The sequence below is a fragment of the Lagenorhynchus albirostris genome, chromosome 13, assembly GCF_949774975.1.
Source record: "Lagenorhynchus albirostris chromosome 13, mLagAlb1.1, whole genome shotgun sequence".
NCBI lineage: Eukaryota > Metazoa > Chordata > Mammalia > Artiodactyla > Delphinidae > Lagenorhynchus > Lagenorhynchus albirostris.
Window position 1 is genome coordinate 11,477,911 of NC_083107.1, and position 18,301 is coordinate 11,496,211.

Below are 18,301 nucleotides of genomic sequence, written 5' to 3' on the forward strand. Positions count from 1 at the left end.
TTAGACCTTTTCATTCCAGGCTCAGCAACCCTCACGTCTGCATAGCGTCTCCAGAGAATTGTCGAAAGGTACCACTTTCAGAGCATCAGCTGCTCTCCCTTCCCTGTCCCTATGCAGGTGGACCCTAGGTAGTTCCTTTCTTTTTTTTTTTAATTTAATAGACTATTTTTTTGAGCAGTTGTCAGTTCATGGCAACACTGAATGCAAAGCACAGAGAGGTCCCACATACACCTCCCGAACACACACGGCCTTCCCACCATCAACACCCTGCACTCGTGTGACCCACGGGTACAGCCTGTGAACCAACATTGGCTTCCGTTTTCCAGGCATGAAAACAAGTCCTCGCTCCTCCATGAGTCCCCCGTTAGTGCGGTGGGGTGGGATGGAGGGGCTGCTGAGGGCAAGTCCCGTTTGTCTGGTGAGGTTACTGGGGGCCCCCCAGACCCCTTCCCCTGGGGGGTAGGACACTGACAGACACTGGGCCTCTTCCTGGTTGTCCCAGTGGCAAGCTTCCATGCTGTCAAGGCCCGAGGGTGGGGGGCTGGATTTCTCTGGCCCCTCCTCAGGATGATTGATGGGGGTCAGGTTGTATGTTTGTTCTGAGTCGTGAACCTATGGAATATCTGACATCATTTACTCACTTAAGACACATTTCTCAAGGGCCTTCTTTGTGGTGTGAGGTGAAGTTTCCTGAGTTGGATTTCCTACCTTTTCAGAGACTGTGGTGGCAGATCCAGAGTCACTACAGCCCTGAGTCGACTCCTGTTTTCCTTGGCCCCAGGGGTGCAGAACTAGACCTGCCGGCCAAACCCCTCACACTTTCCAAGGCGCCGAGAGGCCCCAGCCTTTGGTGGGGCTCATCACAGCCAGACTCCGAGAGGCAGGCAGGGCATCCTTCCCTTCTCCTGCAGATGGGGAAACTGAGGCCAAGAGAAGTGAGTTAGGAGTAGTGGGTCCCAGCTCTGGTGATTTTGTTTTCTGCTAGAGGTTCACCCACACAGACCCTTTCGGTTTTCATGGGATCAGAGCTCCTGCCGTTTCTGGGAGTTTCCAAGAAGAACCTGCAGGAGATAATTTCTACAACTGCTCTGTCCATGTTAGAGGTCCCTGTCCACGAGTATATACAGAAAGGTAGCTATGGTTAAATTTCTAATCCTCTTGTCACCAGGTTCAAGGTCTTTCTCCTCTGAACCATACAAGATTTTTCAAAGTGGCCAATTCTCTTTTTAAAGAGTTGCTGTCATGCGTTCTGTCTCTTTTGTGTTGGACATGGGGCTGGCAGCCGTCAGGACTGCCTGCAGGGGAGGGGGGTGCCACACAGGTGACGGGGGAAGGCAGAAGCTTGCTCCAGATCAAACTGCACATAGTGGGAAAATTATCTTTTCCTTTTTTTTAGAAGGGCATTTGCAGGCAGTCAGGAAGAATAATTTCTAGTCCTGGAAAATCCTTGGCCTTCCTCTTTCTGGCTTGTGTTCTAAGTATCTCCCTCCTGTTTTCCTAAGAACATCACAGTCCATCAGCTTTAGGGCTTATCTCGGCCCCTCCTTCCAATCATGTTTCCAAATCACCAGTCATTTAACCATAGCTACCTTCACTGCCAAGCTCATTCTTACATGTTATCCTCCTTCGGGAAGGTGTAGGCAGCTTCCCTGTGGCCCTGCAGACTCACCAAGACACCATCATGATGAAATGAGCCAGCCAAGGGGCACGTCTTTCCACCCGACAGAAACCTTTGGCTCCCATTTGGGAAGTCCTTGCTATTCTTTTTTTTAGGACTTTTTGCGTTGGCCGTTTTTAAAGTCTTTATTGAATTTGTTACGATACTGCTTCTGTTTTATGTTTTGTTTTTTTTGGCCACGAGGCACGTGGGATCTTAGCTCCCCGACCAGGAATCAAACCCACACGCCCTGCATTGGAAGGCGAAGTCTTAACCACTGGACCGCCAGGGAAGTCCCTGCAAATTGATTTTTAATTAATATGTAACCATTCATTAAGTCTACTGACATTTATGGAGCTGTGTGGAGATACTGACTCCATCCAGTCTGGTACCATTTACCTGTGAGTTGCTCCAGCAGGTAGGTTTTCTTTTTTGAGGGTTTTAAAGATTTTTCTTCCCCAAAGAGACCCTACTCCTTTCCCCCAAAGCATTTTGAATCCTTTTCAGCACAAGGCAGTAGTAGATTTTTCAGAGAGAAATATAAAGTCGTGTATTTACAGGGACTGAGACAGCGAGCTGGGAGCGCCCAAGCATTGGGTTGTGGGCTCATCCTGGCTTCCTGCTCACAAGGTCATTACCACGGGTGCCCACTTGGAGGTTCATAAAGGAAGGTGACAGCATGGTCAGGTGTTCCCCACTAACCGAAGGGCACTGAGAGTCCTCGGGGGATGGGCCAGCTCCTGCCCTTCTCCCGGGACACAGGTGGGATTTGGGGCAGAACAGCAGGTGGCTGCCCAGTGTCCCCAGAGTGACGTGTGGGCAGGTGCTCCCCTCGAGGGAGATGCTGAGCGATTCTCCATCACACACTACAACCTACACAGCTGAAGCAATAGCTTCATTTTCATCTGTCTAAAACCCTGAAAATATTTTTACAAATGACATTTGGAACCTACTTTAAAACGTGTTAGAAGTGGCTCTGAATTTCCAGGTCAGCTAAATCCAAACCCAACCTGTCACAACTCGGGACACTCCTTTTAGACAGGCGTGGACCAAGCATGGCACTCTGCTGCAGGTGGAGGAAGAACGGGGAGCGTCTCCCCTCTCTCTCCAGCCCACGGTGGTCCTTCAGGAAATCCGGTTGCTTCTGCCTTCACAGCACAGCCAGGGTTGAAGCCATCGCTCCTGGCTCCCTGCTCCCACCCTGGGCTGAGCCACCTTCATCCTGCCCCTGGCTTTACCTCCCTCTCTGTCCTCTCTCGCACTGGACGTTGCACTCAATCTGCAGCCAGAGTGATGCTGTTCGCGTACAGGTCGGTCACTTCCCGCCTCTCCTCAGACCCTCCAGCGGCCCCACCTCATGCCAAGAGCCAGTTACGTGGCCTTTTCTTTCCATTTCTGTGCCATGTGACACTGCTCTGTGTCGCTCCCTGACGCTTCTCTGGCTTCATCCCCAGCTACTGTCCAGCTCATCCTCTCCACGGCAGCCACGGTGGTCTCCTGGACATTCCTCAGACCTGCCAGGCACACACCCACCTCAGGGCCTTTGCACCGGCTTGATCCCTCTGTCCTCCGCAGACATCTGCGTGGTCGTGCCTTCACCTCATTCAACTTTTTGTCCCAGGGAGACCTCCCCGGCCACCATACCCAAATTGAGCCGTCCTCTGGCATCCCCAGCACTATTCCCTACTTCATTTTCTACATGACACTTGTCACCTCTCGTCACTCCTTGCTATTTGCTTGTAGATCTTGCTTATCACGTGTCTCCCCTGCTAGAAGGGCGCTTCCCGAGAGCTGGGTTTCATCTGTTTCGTTCACTAAGTGTCAGACTCCTAACATGGTGCCTGGCAGATGGTAGGAACCCAATAGACAATTTTTCACTCATTCATTTGGTCAAGAATTATTTACTGGGCACTCATTATGTGCCAGACACTGGGCTGGTGCCGGGATACAGCAGGGACAGGAGGCTGGGCAAGGTCCCCGCCCTCTGGAGCTGCGTTCTGAGGGAGAAACTGACAACAACTGTGGAAACAAACGCGTCAACGAGATAACGCCAACAGTTACACGTGCTAGAAGAAAGCAAAGTGAGCTCACAGGGGAGGTTTTAGCAGAACGTGGTGGTTAGAGAACACTCTGGGAGGTGGAGGGCATTCAGGTCAAGACTTGGAGAGTGAGAAGCAGCCAGAGATGGGCAGCTCTGGGTAAAGAACATTCCAGGCAGAGAGAAGGGCTAAAGCCAAGGCCTGGAGGTGGGGCTGAGCCCAGCCTGTTCAGGAGAACCAAGGAAACCCCGGGTACGGCTGGGGCTCTGAGAGAGCAGAGCAAGAGGGTGGGCCCTGTGCGGGGGGTTGGGGGGGGGTCCCAGCTCCCACCCTCCCAGGCTGCCAGGCCCTGCCCACGACCCTGGGAGTCTCTGAGCTGCGGTCTCCTCATCTTTCACCAAGTGGGCATGCGTTACCTGTGCCCAAGAGTGCTTGGAGGGTTCGGTGACACGTGGTATGTAAAATGTGCAGCCCAGGGAATTCCCTGGCAGTTCACTGGTTAGGACTCTGTGCTTCCACTGCTGAGGGCCCGGGTTCGATCCCTGCTTGGGGAACTAAGATCCCGCCAGCCGCGCGGTGTAGCCAAAAAATAAGAAAAAATGAAATGTGCAGCCCAGTGCACAGCCCGGAGTAGGCACTCAACCTCAGGGCACTGCGGGTGAGAAGCCTTGTAATCCAGAGTGATGTCTAAACGGCCGTGGGCCTTCTTTTCTTCCTTACAGTTTCCTGCCCTGCTCTGAGCACCCCTCCAGATGGCAGAAAGTTTGGGAGCAAGTACTTAGTGGATCACGAAGTCCATTTTACCTGCAACGCTGGCTTCCGGCTGGTTGGGCCCAGCAGCGTGGTGTGTCTTCCCAACGGCACCTGGACGGGAGAGCAGCCCCGCTGTAGAGGTACGGTCCTTCCTTCCCAGGGCCCTGCCAGATGGGAAGGGTCATTCCGGGGGACGCTTTTCTGCCTGATTCCTCAACTGCAGAAGAGCAGCCAGCTTGTCTGATGACCACAGCCTGGCTTGGGCCAGCATCTATCTACGTAAGCCCTCGCCAGACCCTCCCAAGGATTGAGTCTTCTTATTTTGCATATGGGGAAATGGAGGCACAGAGAGGTGAAGGAACTTGCCCAAGGCCACACAGCTGGGGGACAGGCTGAACTGATTCATACCATACACTCTGACCCCAGAGTTGGGGCAAGAAGTCTTCTGTGGGTTAGGGGAGGGGCAAGAAGAGGTACTGCAGGGAAATGTGCCTCCTTTGGGCTGCTTTGTTCTGGGGCTGTAGTTTACTGGCGAGCCTCTTGGTGATCTGTAGGGTGGAGGAAATTTCTCAGGTGTCCTTTGTGACTGCTTTGGGACTTGGTGTAGACAGGCTCCAGGAGAGACCATTGGGATGAGAGGGGGGCATGAAAAGGCTTCTTTTCTCTGTGCTAAGCTTGAAAACAGTGCTTTCTTGGCACGCATAATTTGTTGGTTTCTTAAAAGTATGTGGTCAAAATATCACGGATATCCTGTTCGTTTTCAGAACAGGATTCACGGGACATCTGCTGGGGCAGAATGTCCATGATTTTAGCCCAAGCATTGAAGGGGAAAATGCAAATATTACATAAATAAGTCCGTTGTCAAGAGTAGTATGGAGAGGACTTCAAATGCATAAATAACTTGAAAATATAAAGGAACATCAGAAAACAGACTTCCCTCGTGGTGCAGTGGTTAAGACTCCACGCTCCCAAGGCACGGGGCCCGAGTTCGTTCCCCGGTCAGGGAACTAGATCCCACATGCATGCTGTACCTAAGAGTTCACATGCCGCGACGAAGGAGCCCGCCTGCCGCAACTAAGACCTGGGCCAGCCAAATAAATAAATAAATAAAATATTTTTTTAAATGTTAAAAAAAAAAAGAGGCCATCTCTGAAGACGAGTGTAGGTTGACATGAGAGGCACAGGGCAACCAGCACCACATTCGTGGACCTAGACTTCTGTTTCCCCCTCCTGGGAAGAACAGTGATTCAGAGGTTGATGACAGGTACCAGCTCTCAGACTTATCTGGGAGCCAGCCAGGAAATGAAGCCACATGACCTGCAAACACACCGGGGGAAATGCCAGTATCTGGATTTACCCTTGACCCTGAAAGATCTCCATCCAGGAAAAGGACCTTATGTGTGCTAAACTATGGTAGCAGAGGTGGGACCACAACAGCATTTCATTGTCCTTGCTTTGGGTGTCTGTATTTTTAACTTACAGATTGAGTCACTGACCCCAGTTGGTTTCTTCCTCCGAGCATCCAGGTGCCTCTGATGGCCCCACCAACTTCCATGAGGTGCGGGCGCATCTCACCTGTTGGTACTCCTGTCATGGACACCCAGATGGTCATCTCCCCACCACCACCACAAACGGTGCTGACAAGGTCTTCTGATCCCCTCTCTTTGTCTCCGGGCCCTGTATATGGGGCTGGAGTTGGGGGGCAGTTGGTTGCACGCTCACTTCCTTTGAACCGAGTGCTGCCATGCTGCTCTACACAAGGGCGGCACCAGCCCATGCTCCCCCGGCAGTGCTGTGGGCAAGCACATTTTACCCAAGTGCAAGTTTTCTTTCTTGCTCAGGTCTTATCCATATTCAGCCCACAGTGGTGATACGATTTACAGTGAGCATCCTGTGGTTTAAATGAAAAGATGGGTTTGAAGGAGAAGACAGCTGAAAAATGCATATTTAGGCAGATAAGGAAGAAACACCAGAGGCTCAGGAACAAAGGAATACGTTGTTGCTTGACCAAGTTGGGACCCAAAGCAGCCCAGTGTCATCTTACCAGCCTGACTAGGAGGCCTTCCCAGAGGATCCTGGGCGTGTCTGCCAGCTGCCCTGTTGACCTTGCACGTGTTGATTATGTATTAGCACCTCACCTCCCTGCAGCAGGACCCCCTTAATGGAAAACAGAGCCCTACTGCATTGTGGCCTGTGTGCTGTGGTTCCCAAACTTTCAGATGCTCCAGAGTCACCCAGAAAGTTTGTAAAACACAGGCTCTGAGGCCTCAACAGGTCTACCGAGTTGGGTGAGATCTTTATGGATGAGACTTGGGAAATCTGCATTTTTCTTACGATTCTGACGTGAACTGGATTTTGAGACACACCACTTCATTGGTTTTTGCCACTGCCAGAAACAAAAAAGGATATTGAACGTTCTGAAGCACTGACGTATTGGGGCCCTAACCAATCAGAAGGGCTGCCAGGTGTAAGCCAACAGTAGGGCATGACCAGGTGTGAGACACCTTCACCAGCACTGACATTTTGGGAAGGTCGAGCCAGCCCTGACAAACATTAGGGCACACAGTCTCACTGAGCAGTCCCTCTCCTGAGATGTGGAGGTCACCTTCCCTGGAGGACCACTGCCAAGCGTGACCAGCAAGTCTACTGGTCTTTCCCATTGTCCAACACAGTGCTCCTCATTCCCATGGAACTTCCCAGCTCATTCCAGATTCGCCGTGTGTTCTTGGTCTCCCCTCTCCCCCAGCCTCCTCTCTGCCCACTGGTCCTTCTTCCCTGACCTCCGTGCCGGAGGACGGCTTGCTGTAGCCCACCCTGGACTTCTACAAGGGCCACGTCTACTATCTAAAACCCTGAGAAGCACGGGCTCAGGGAACAAGGCGGTGGCCAGTCCACACCGAGATCTTAGAGGGACGTTTTTCATCTTACAGTTTAAGTGTAAACTGGGCATGGAGTTCACCCTCGCGTGGTGATGAAACAAAAACACTCATATGTCACGGCCAAGGTGCCCAACCAGCTGTTGGACATGACCCCTCTCCAAGTGAGTGGACGGTGCCTGACTGACAGTTCTGTTCTGGGCAGGAATTTATTCGATTAATAGAGGCTGTCTCTAGCAGGAACCTCAAAGGGGGGGGGCACCCGAGCCTGTCAAGAAGGAGAAGTAGGGGCTTCCCTGGTGGCACAGTGGTTGGGAGTCCGCCTGCCGATGCAGGGGACACGGGTTCGTGCCCCGGTCCGGGAAGATCCCACATGCCGCGGAGCGGCTGGGCCCGTGAGCCACGGCCGCTGAGCCTGCGCGTCCAGAGCCTGTGCTCCGCAGCGGGAGAGGCCACAGCAGTGAGAGGCCTGCGTACCACAAAAAAAAAAAAAACGCAGTGGGCAGAGGTAGGCTCCAAAACTCCAGGATGGAAAACAGCCATTTAGCTTCCTGGATTAGTTCCCTTTTTCCCTTCTTACTCAGAAGAGCAGGTTTTTAAGATTTGAAGCTTCCTGAATTGAGGAAATCATAGCCACAGACCTTGTCCCTTTGACAACATGGGTAACCAAAAAACAACACGAGAGAAATAAATACCCTTGTCCCTTACCGCCATGCTGGGAAAAAAGAATTGTTTTCATTCGTCATCCCCACCCTCCCTTTTTTTAAACCTTCATTCATCCATTCATTCAACCAGTTTTCACTGGGTACCAGCTATGCACAAAGCATCGTGTTAGGGATTCAATGCTGAATCTAACAGACACTGCCCAACCTCGCAGGGCTCACACTCCAAGGTGTAGGCAAGACAGGTCACCAAACACAAAGGTCAACAAATTGACATTTGTGGTCGGTGCTTCGAAGGGATCTAACAAGGAACTGGGAATAAATCCCATGGGGTGAGGGACAGTTGAGGGTCGCTCTAAGGCGGTGACAAAAACTGAAAGGATGAGCGGGACCCAGCCACGTGATGATGGTGACTAACGGGCGGCATGAGGAGGATGCTGTTCCAGGAAGAGGGAGTAACACATGCAAAGGCCCTGACAAAGGGAAGAATTTGGCATGTTTGAGGAAACAAAAATATAAAATATAGAACCTTGTTGCTGGAGCAGCGTGTGAGCTGAGAGTGAGTGAATCCAGGTGGAGAGACTTCGTAAGCCAGCTCTTGTAGCCATAGGGGCCGTGCTGTCGGTGGGGTTTTAGATCTGAGCACAATAAGCAGGTTTAAGAAGAGGGGTGTGCGGATCGGATGGGCACGTTGCTGTTGTGTAGACATGCACTGGAGGTGACTAGAAGAGATGGACGCTGGGAAACCACTTAGGTGGCTGTTAGCAGGTGCAGGGCAGAGATACAGCAGGGGAGACTGAAAGTAAACTTGGAGACAGAACTGATGGAACTTATCCCACGTGGGATGTGAGCAGGAAAGGAAGGTGAGGCTCCCGGGCACCCAGACAGGGTGCATGAGACAATGAAGACCCAGCGACGCATGTAGGTTTGTTTTTGGTTGTTGTGTTTATTTCACTATAGTTGATTTATAATACTGTGTTCGTTTCAGATGTACGGCTTCAGATTCTTTTCCGTTACAGGTTATTGCAAGGTACTGAATATAGTTCCCTGTGTTACACAGTAAATCCTTCTTGTTTATCTATTTTATATAGACTAATGTGTATCTGCTAAGCCCAAATTCCTCATTTATCCCTTTCCTTCCCGTATCCCCTTTCGTAATCATAACTTTGTTTTCTATGTCTGTGAGTCTGTTTCTGTTTTGTGAGTTGATTTGTATTATCTTTTCAGATTCCACATATAAGTGATATCATGTGATATTGGTCTTTGTCTGACTTACTTCACTTTGTATGATCATCTCTAGGTCCATCCATGGGGCTGCAACTGGCATTATTTCATTCTTTTTTCTCTTGGTGGGAATGTAAATTAGTAGGTTTGTTTTAAACAACCTGTGTGTGGGTCGTTGACCCGAATTCCATTTTGGTCATGTTAACATGTCCGTGAAACATCCCAGTAGAGATCCATACATTCAACCCACAGAGACCATCGGGCACAGAACCGTGCCCTGGTCACCAGTCCCAGCGAGGCTCCAAGCTCTTTCTGCCCACTGCATCTCGGTGTTGGCATCGCCAAGGAAAACACAAAGCAGTCGGGCCCTGGCTGGAGCAACGCCGTCCTCACACAGAGCAGACGGAGCAAGATGAGCTCCAGCCGTGGGCGTCCGTCGCCCAGGGCGGGTGGGTCTCTCTCAGCAGTAGTTGCACGGGGCAGCTCACCTGCGTGCAGTGGAAGGACCCTCCTCCCCGCCCCTCCACTTCCCCAAGGAAGCTGAAACACTGGAGCTGAGGGCGTGCCTGAGGGCCATCAACATACAACTTCAGCAGAACAAAAGAGCACTTGTGGAGCAGGAAGCACGGAAAGATATGGCCACACGAGGTGGTAAACCCAGCACAGGCCGTGGGGATGCTTTATCTCATGTTGAGGGAGTGTGCCAGGCCCAGTAGGGGGCCAAAGACTTCCTTTCCCAATAGAGTTAGGTGGTGGACAGTTGGACGTAAAGTCTGGTGTCAAGGGCGAAGGAGGGTCAGAGAGACGCAGTTGGGAAATGTTAGCATAACGATGGTGTTTAAATCCATGGACAGTGATAAGAGCACCCAGAGAAGAGGGTAGAGAGAGAAAAGAAGTAGCTCAGGGGACTTCCCTGGTGGTACAGTGGTTAAGAATCCACCTGCCAATGCAGGGGACATGGATTCGAGCCCTGGCCCGGGAAGATCCCACGTGCCACGGAGCAACTAAGCCCGTGCGCCACAACTACGGAGCCTGTGCTCTAGAGCCCACAAGCCACAACTACTGAGCCCATGTGCCACAACTACTGAAGCCCACGTGCCTAGAGCCCATGCTCCGCAACAAGAGAAGCCACCACAATGAGAAGCCTGCGCACCGCAACAAAGAGTAGACCCCGCTCGCCACAACTAGAGAAAGCCCGTGTGCAGCAATGAAGACCCAACGCAGCCAAAAATAAATAAATAAATAAACTCATATCAGATCCTGCCTCTCCAAAAAAACAAAGAAGAAGTAGCTCAGGACCCAGACAAAGGAGGGCAAAGGAGACAGGAAGAACCTGTAGAGGCAAACCACAGGGAGACTGCGGAAAAGCAGGGTCGTGCACTGGATTTGGTGTCTGGAAGGTTATCTTGGAGTCAGAATAGAGCACAGCTTCAGTTCCCTTGCCTTCATATCATGAGGCCCTTCCTCAGAGACCTTTAAACAGCAATTGAAAGACCTTTGATATAGTAGCCACTTGATAATTAGTTACTGTGAAACTGACTGGCTGGCTGATTTACCAAATGCGTGAGTGAGTGAATGAATGAATGGGGGGTTATATTTAGAAACTATGACTTTCCTTCCAGACTTTTATCTAAGCAGATATATGCAAATTTTACATATTCAACATCTTCTGTGGGTAGATATTAACACAAGTTAATCTCCATTAACTCTTCTTTCTAAACATAACTTTTTTTTTTTCTAAACATAACTTTTAATGATTATGAAGCATTTCCTCATAAGGGCTATTCTATACTTAACTATTCCTCTGTTGCTTCTATAATCATAACCAATGCTGAGACAAGCAAGCTTTTTTCTTTTCCATTATGGTTTATTACAGGATATTGAATATAGTTCCCTGTGCTCTACAGTAGGACCATGTTGTTTATCCCTTCTATATGTAATAGTTTGCATCTGCTAATTCCAACCTCTCATTCCATCCCCGCCACCGCCCCGCCACAGTGTGGTATTTGCCTTTCTCTGTCTGACTTACTTCCCTTAGTGTGATAATCTCTGGGTCCATCCATGTAGCTGCAAATGGCATTATTTCATTCTTTTTCATGGTTGAGTAATATTCCACTGTGTGCATATATATGTACCACATCTTCTTTATCCATTCATCAAGACAAGCAATCTTAAAGCATTTTTCATTATGAAAAAATTCAAACATTCAAAAGTAGAAAGAATAGTTTAATGGTTCTCAGGTACTCATAGCCCAGTAATTATGAACACGGCAAATCCCTTAATATCTTGAAATATCTAGTCAGGGTAAACGTTTCTCCAATTGTCTCTCATATTTTTAACACTTTGTTTGAACCAGGGTCCAAATAAGCTCCATACATTGCAGTTGGTTGATGTGTCTCCTGCACCTTTTTTAATCCATAGTCGTCTTGAAGGACCACTGCTCTTCCCCGTCTCCCATTCCTTTGCAGTTTACTTGTTGAAGAAAATGGGTTGTTTCCCACAGCCTTGATCTTGCGCACTGCATCCCTGTAGGGTCGTTTAACATGACCTGCATTTCTTTTGTCTGTGTGTCCGGTTTTACTGAGATATAATGACATAGAGCACTGTGTAAGTTTAAGGTGTACAGCATAACTACTTGACTTCCATATATTGTGAAATGATTACCACAAGAAGTTTAGTTAACATTCGTCATCTCCTACAGATACAAAAGAAATGTGGTTTTTTCTTCCCTTGTGATGAGAACTCTTAGGGTTTACTGCCTTTCAAATACACTACACAGCAGAGTTAACCACAGTCATCACGTTGTACATTATATGCCTGGTACCTATCTTATGACTGGAAGTTTGTAAGTTTTTGGTCTCTGTATTTCTTATAAACTGGTAGCTAACTCCAGAGGCTTGATCAGATTCTGGTGAGATTTTTGTACTGTTTGGGCAGAGCGGCGGTACATACTTGTGCTGGGAAGTCCCTGCTGTCCGTCATCTCTCTTCCTGTGATGCTGAGCCTTGGGAAGCATCACTGCCCTCATGCTGACCTCTCTCCAGTAGTTCCTTGAAGAGGGACTCAGGGGGGGCAATTCCCCGAGTTCTTACACTTTCGAAAAGTGTACAGCTTTACCAGCCAACGACTGTTGGATTGGACATAAAATACCTGTCTCACATTTTCTTGAGTATCTTAAATGTGTTCTTCCACGTCTCCTGTTTTAACTGATACTGTTGTTGCTATCGTAAGTCTTTGTGCCTGGATGCCCAAAGGATTTTTAAATTTTTCTTGAAAATCCAATAATTGTATTGGGATCCGGGTCAGTACTGGCCTTTCTGGGTCAATTTTCTCAGGTGTGGGGTTTATCTTTGCATTAAGAAGTTGCAGTGGCTGGAGCAATCTGGCCCCGAGGATCTCTGGAAACTTCTCACGACAAAGCTCCAGTGTGGAGGAGACTCGAATAGGAGGAGAATCAAAATTGAGCCCAAAAAGGAAAATCGGCGCAAAAAAATGAAAGGGATGGTCCAGGTGAAAGTAAGAGAGAGGATGGGGCAGAGCAGAGAAGGCATGAGCCACCCTGAGAAACAACTAAAGGGGGAGATTAAGAGTCAGGAAGTCAGAAAAACTATGCGGGAAAACTTATTTCCCCTCAGTATGAGTAACAGAAAAGGACTCTTGCCAAATTCCATACAAATTATTATAAGAAAACAGAGAATAAACTCTCTACAGTCAATGAAGAAATCCCAGAAAGACATGACCATAAAAAAAAGATGAAAACTGTAACCTAGTATTTCCAAACAAGTGGAAAGAAACTTTAGAAAGATTAAAAACTATGAAAGGACAATATAAGTAAAAATCAGAAAACCTTAGAAATGAGGTGATTGGAGAAATGGAAAATCTGAAGCAAGATGATAAAACAACAGGAAACCGAAATCAAAGAGGAAAACTCAGCTCATGCATGTAAAACACTTAGCTTGGTTCCAGGGAAACAGTAAGTGCTCAGTAAACAGATTAAAATGGAATTATCCATGCTTTTGGCTTTCCAGCCTCTCCATAGTCTCTGCCAGTACCCTCTTTTTTTTTAAATTGAAGTAGGGTTGATTTACAATATTGTATTAGTTTCAGGTGTGCAGCAAAGTGATTCGGATATATATATATATATATGTATATATATACATATATACATATACTTTTTCAGATTCTTTTCCATTATAGCTTATTACAAGATACTGAGTATAGTTCCCCTGTGCTATACAGAAAGGCCTTGTTGTTTATCTATTTTATACATAGTAGTGTGTCTCTGTTAATCCCAAACTCCTAATTTATCCCTCCTCTGTCCCTTTCCCCTTTGGTAACCATAATTTTGTTTTCTATGTCTATGAGTCTGTTTCTGTTTTGTAAATGAGTTGATGTGTATTATTTTTTTAGATTCCACATATAAATGATATCCTATAATGTTTGTCTTTCTCTGACTTACTTCACTTAGTATGATAATCTCTAGGTCCATCCATATTGCTGCAAATGGCAATATTTCATTCTTTATGGTTGAGTAATACTCCATTGTTTATATACCACATGTTCTTGATCAGTTCATCTGTTGATGGACATTTAGGTTGTTTCCATGCCTTGGCTTTTGTCAATAGTGCTGTTATGGGGACTTCCCTGGTGGCGCAGTGGTTGGGAATCCTCCTGCCAATGCACGGGACACGGGTTCGAGCCCTGCTCTGGGAAGATCCCACGTGCCGCGGAGCAACTAAGCCCGTGAGCCACAACTACTGAGCCTGTGCTGTAGAGCCTGTGCGCCACAACTACTGAGCCTGCATACCACAACTACTGAAGCCTGCGCGCCTAGAGCCCGTGCTCCGCAACAAGAGAAGCCACCACAATGAGAAGGCTGCGCACGGCAACGAAGAGTAGCCCACGCTCACCACAACTAGAGAAAGCCCGCGCACAGCAACAAAGACCCGACGCAGCCAAAAATTTTAAAAGTAAAAATAAATTAAAAAAAAAATAGTGCTGCTGTGAACAATGGGGTGCATGTATCTTTACAAATTAGAGTTTTCGTCCAGGAGTGGGATTGCTGATCATCTAACTGTACCATAAGGAACCTCCATACTGTTTTCCGTAATGGCTGCACCAATTTACATTCCCACCAAAAGTGTAGGAGGGTTCGCTTTTCTCCACACCCTCTCAAACATTCGTTATTTGTAGACTTTTTGTTTGTTTGTTTTGCTGTACGCGGGCCTCTCACTGTTGTGGCCTCTCCCGTTGCGGAGCACAGGCTCCGGACGCGCAGGCTCAGCGGCCACGGCTCACGGGCCCAGCCGCTCCGCGGCATGTGGGATCTTCCCGGACCGGGGCACGAACCCGTGTCCCCCGTATCGGCAGGCGGACTCTCAACCACTGCGCCACCAGGGAAGCCCCTGTAGGCTTTTTAATGATGGCCGTTCTGACCGGTGTGAGGTGGGACCTCATGGTAGTTTTGATCTGCATTTCTCTAATGATTAGCGATGTTGAACACCTTTTCACGTGCCTGTTGGCCATCTGTATGCTTTCCTTGGAGAAATGTCTATTTAGGTCTGCCAGTGCCCTCTTTATAGCTCTGACATGCATTTAGCTAAATGCCACAGCTCGGACAGATAAGAATGTGATGACAACTGTACCTCAATCAGGTCACAGATGGGGCGCCAGAACTGGACATCAGACCATGGAATGCCTGACATTGTATCAAGATAAGAAATAAAGAGAGTCGAATGGAGCCTGTCTAGAAATGAAAATCCCGGGGAACAAGATCCAGACGGGAGCCGGGCACCTCTGCATTTCTCTGTCAAGCCAATGATTCCATCCCACCCTACGCACACCCACACCCACACCCGCCAGGTGCAGCTAGATTCAGTGCCTTCCACTGGAAGCCCCGCAGGGGACAGACAATGGCGCTGGTCTCCGCCCGGGGCCAAACCGAAAGATTCTCCGGTTCACAGTGTTTGGCTCTCTGTCCGTAACTTCCCAGCCTAGTGATCTGCCCACTTTCATACTTTGCTGGGGAGCAATGATGGTGCTGGACAATGGACAGAAACAGGAATTCCAAGCTCTGGGGCATCTGTGTCGTTCCAGACACATTCCTGGAAACCGGTCATCTGAAAACAGAACATAGAGGGGGCGATCGCTGAGTTTCCCCTCTCCAGGCTGAGGTTACTGCGGAATCGCAATGGCTCCTTCTCCAGGGATAAGCAGCATTTGGATGGTCTGGGTCCTTTCACGATGAATAGAATCCATGGAATCGTCTACATAACATCCCAATTACGAGGAGGCTGAAGAGAAGCCAAAGTCCCTGCCAACCCACCCACAGGAAGGCTGTTGTTCTCATCAGGAGCAAAGCACCTTTTCCTCCCTCTTGATAGACACAGCAGGAAAGGATGCTCTTATGCCAACAAGAAGGTGCTTCCAGTTTTCTTTCCCAAGATACTGTGGTCCAGTCAGTGAACTGACAAACCTTTCCTCTCTGGTGGAAACAGCCTGTGCTCTGTGCATTAAAACTGGGCTTAAGGAACTCACAACAAGCAGGTGTGGGCCGAGGGTCTTAAAAAATCATTTTTTCTCATTAGAAAATTTATTGTGGAAAGACAGAAGAGTATAAAAAATTGTCAGTAAGCAAAAATTACCTGTAATCTACCACACAGAGAAAAATCTATTAAAACCTATTAAACCTATTAAATTTTTATTTTATTATCATATTTTTTGGCCACGCCACTCGGCCTGCAGGATCCTAGTTCCCCGACCAGGGATTGAACCTGGGCCCCCGTCAGTGAAAGCGACGCGTCCTGACCACTGGACCGCCAGGGAAGTCCCTAAACCTATTAAAATTTTAAACACGTTTAATATATCTCTCTATATATTTTCCACAGGACCATTGTGTATATAAGCAAAGAACATTTCCCTTTTCCGACATTAAGGAAACGTCAAGGTTAAGATTAACTCCTCCCTGGTCGCACAGGAAATAATGAGCACAGGAGGGTGTCCGGGTGGGAATTTGGAAAGAGTTCATTTTCCCCATCTCTGGACATTCTGATGGGCCACCCCTCCCTCTTATAAGCCTCTGTATTGAGTTCTTGTTCAGAAGGTGTTCTGCCTGGGTGCTGGTTGATAGGGGCAGAGTTGCGGGGCTGTAAGGCTCGACGCAAAGGCAATGTGGGCACAGGCCACAGGTAGTTGCCTCTGCCCCGCTACAGCGTCTGCACTGCAAATTAGAAAATGGTGCCTCTGGGTGGAACACAGCTGGGTGACGGGCCAGCTCCCACAGGTAGAGCTCCAGGTGGGCGCAGCGTGTGCCAGGGTCCGTGGCCTGCTGAATGGAGGGTAGGCTACATCTCAGCCCCGCCGGCCCCCTCCCAGCTCTTGCTCTCGCTGGGAGGGGCCGTGGCATGGGCGGAGTGGGCAGGCCACAAACTGGAATCATCCTGCCATGGAAAGAGAGTGACCCCATCTTTGTTTTCTGTTTGTTCATTTTAGAACTCACATACCTGTATCTGAAACTTATTTATTTTCCTAGGTATCAGCGAATGCTCCAGCCAGCCTTGTCAGAATGGTGGCACATGTGTGGAAGGTGTCAACCAGTACAAATGCATTTGTCCTCCGGGAAGGACGGGGAGCCGCTGTCAGCATCACGCCCAGACCGGTACGTAGCGGCTGTGGGGCTGGGGGAGGATGGTCTGCTGCAGAGAGAGAAGTAGGACCCTGGTCATGGGTCACCAAAGGCAGACCAGGCGGGATGTCCTCTCTTTTACAACCAAGGATCCCTCTGGTTCCCTGAAGTGGTTATTTGGGATGGCGTTTAGTTCTTTTGTGGAACCAGAGTTTTGATCCTTCTTATGGAAGAAAATGCAAGTGGAAGGACTGACCCCACCCTGAAAACCCTCCAGATTGGGAACTTGGCCTGAGAAGCTTTCTTGCTGCCACCTTCACATGGTTGACCTTTCCTCTGCACGTCAGCAAAACAGCTTCTCCTGCAGATGCTCTCATCACATCCTGCAAAATTCGTAGTTACTGACACAGGCCAAAGTATTTTCAGAGCTGGATGAACTAGACGTTCGACTGGTGATGAGGTTATGATCCACACTTGAGTCTGTTTGTCCAGCCTGAAGGTCTAGCTGTCACACTGTGGCTGATTTTGCAGGTGCCAAGAAAATTCAGTGATAAGGAATCTGTGGCGGATGGGTGGCGGTTCTACACCATGCTGCAGCCAACATTTCTTATATAAGAAAATCAAAACCAGGACTTCCCTGGCGGTCCAGCGGTTGAGACTCCATGCTTCCACTTCAGGGGGTGCAGGTTCGGTCCCTGGTCAGGGAACTAAGAGCCTGCATGCCATGAAGTAAAAAAAGTCAAAACCTAAAGATGTCTTATTCCTTTGCCAGAAAAGCCTGAAGTGTCCTGTCTGACCGTCTTGATTTCTGAGTGGAATCTTGGTTCGGGGGGTAGGAATTGGTGTCCAGAGAGCACAAGCTTTGTCAATACTTGATATCCTTGCATTGGACCCAGCTCAAGGTCAGGTTTAAATGTTGTGTGCTACCATCACCACCATTCACCTCCAGAACTCTTTTCATCTTGCAAAACTGAAACTCTGTGCCCGTGAAACAGTAACTCCTCCCCTCCCTTCCCCCAACAACCATCCTATTGTCTGTCTGGATGATTCTGACCACTAAGAACCTCATGTAAGTGGGATCATACAGGAAGAGTCCTCTTGTGCGTCACATTACATTTACCACCGATTCCTTTGCAGTCTCTTCTGACCATATGAGAGCTCTCAATCCTTTGAAAACTTTCAAAAACTAACACTTTTTTTCTGATAAGAAAATTGATTTATGTCCTTAGTTACAACAAACAAAAAGCTTAGACACTTTAGGAAAGTATTTTAAAAATACAAAAAAGAACCCTTTAAAAGAAGTAGTGTTTTAAGCTCCATAGTTTTTTTTTTTTTAATTTTTACTGGAGTATAGTTGATTTACAATGTTGTGTTAGTTTCTGCTGTACAGCAAACTGTATCAGTTATACATATACATATATCCACTCTTTTTTAGATTCTTTTCCCATATAGGCCATTACAGAGTA

At 48.4% G+C, this 18,301-nt stretch overlaps 2 protein-coding genes across 2 annotated transcripts in view; one reads left to right on the top strand and one right to left on the bottom strand.

The window, feature by feature from the left end:
• FBLN7 (fibulin 7) overlaps positions 1-18,301 on the top strand; it is a 45,407-nt gene that overhangs the window by 22,478 nt on the left and 4,628 nt on the right. The window contains exons 3-4 of the mRNA XM_060170071.1: positions 4,419-4,589; positions 16,743-16,868. Coding sequence (XP_060026054.1) covers positions 4,419-4,589; positions 16,743-16,868 — 297 coding nt within the window. The remainder of the gene's footprint in view (positions 1-4,418; positions 4,590-16,742; positions 16,869-18,301) is intronic.
• The window catches only part of ZC3H8 (zinc finger CCCH-type containing 8), a 59,383-nt gene continuing 57,845 nt past the window's right edge, over positions 16,764-18,301 (bottom strand). Inside the window, exon 9 of the mRNA XM_060170074.1 lies at positions 16,764-17,550. The gene's annotated coding sequence lies outside the window, so the exon portion shown is untranslated. The remainder of the gene's footprint in view (positions 17,551-18,301) is intronic.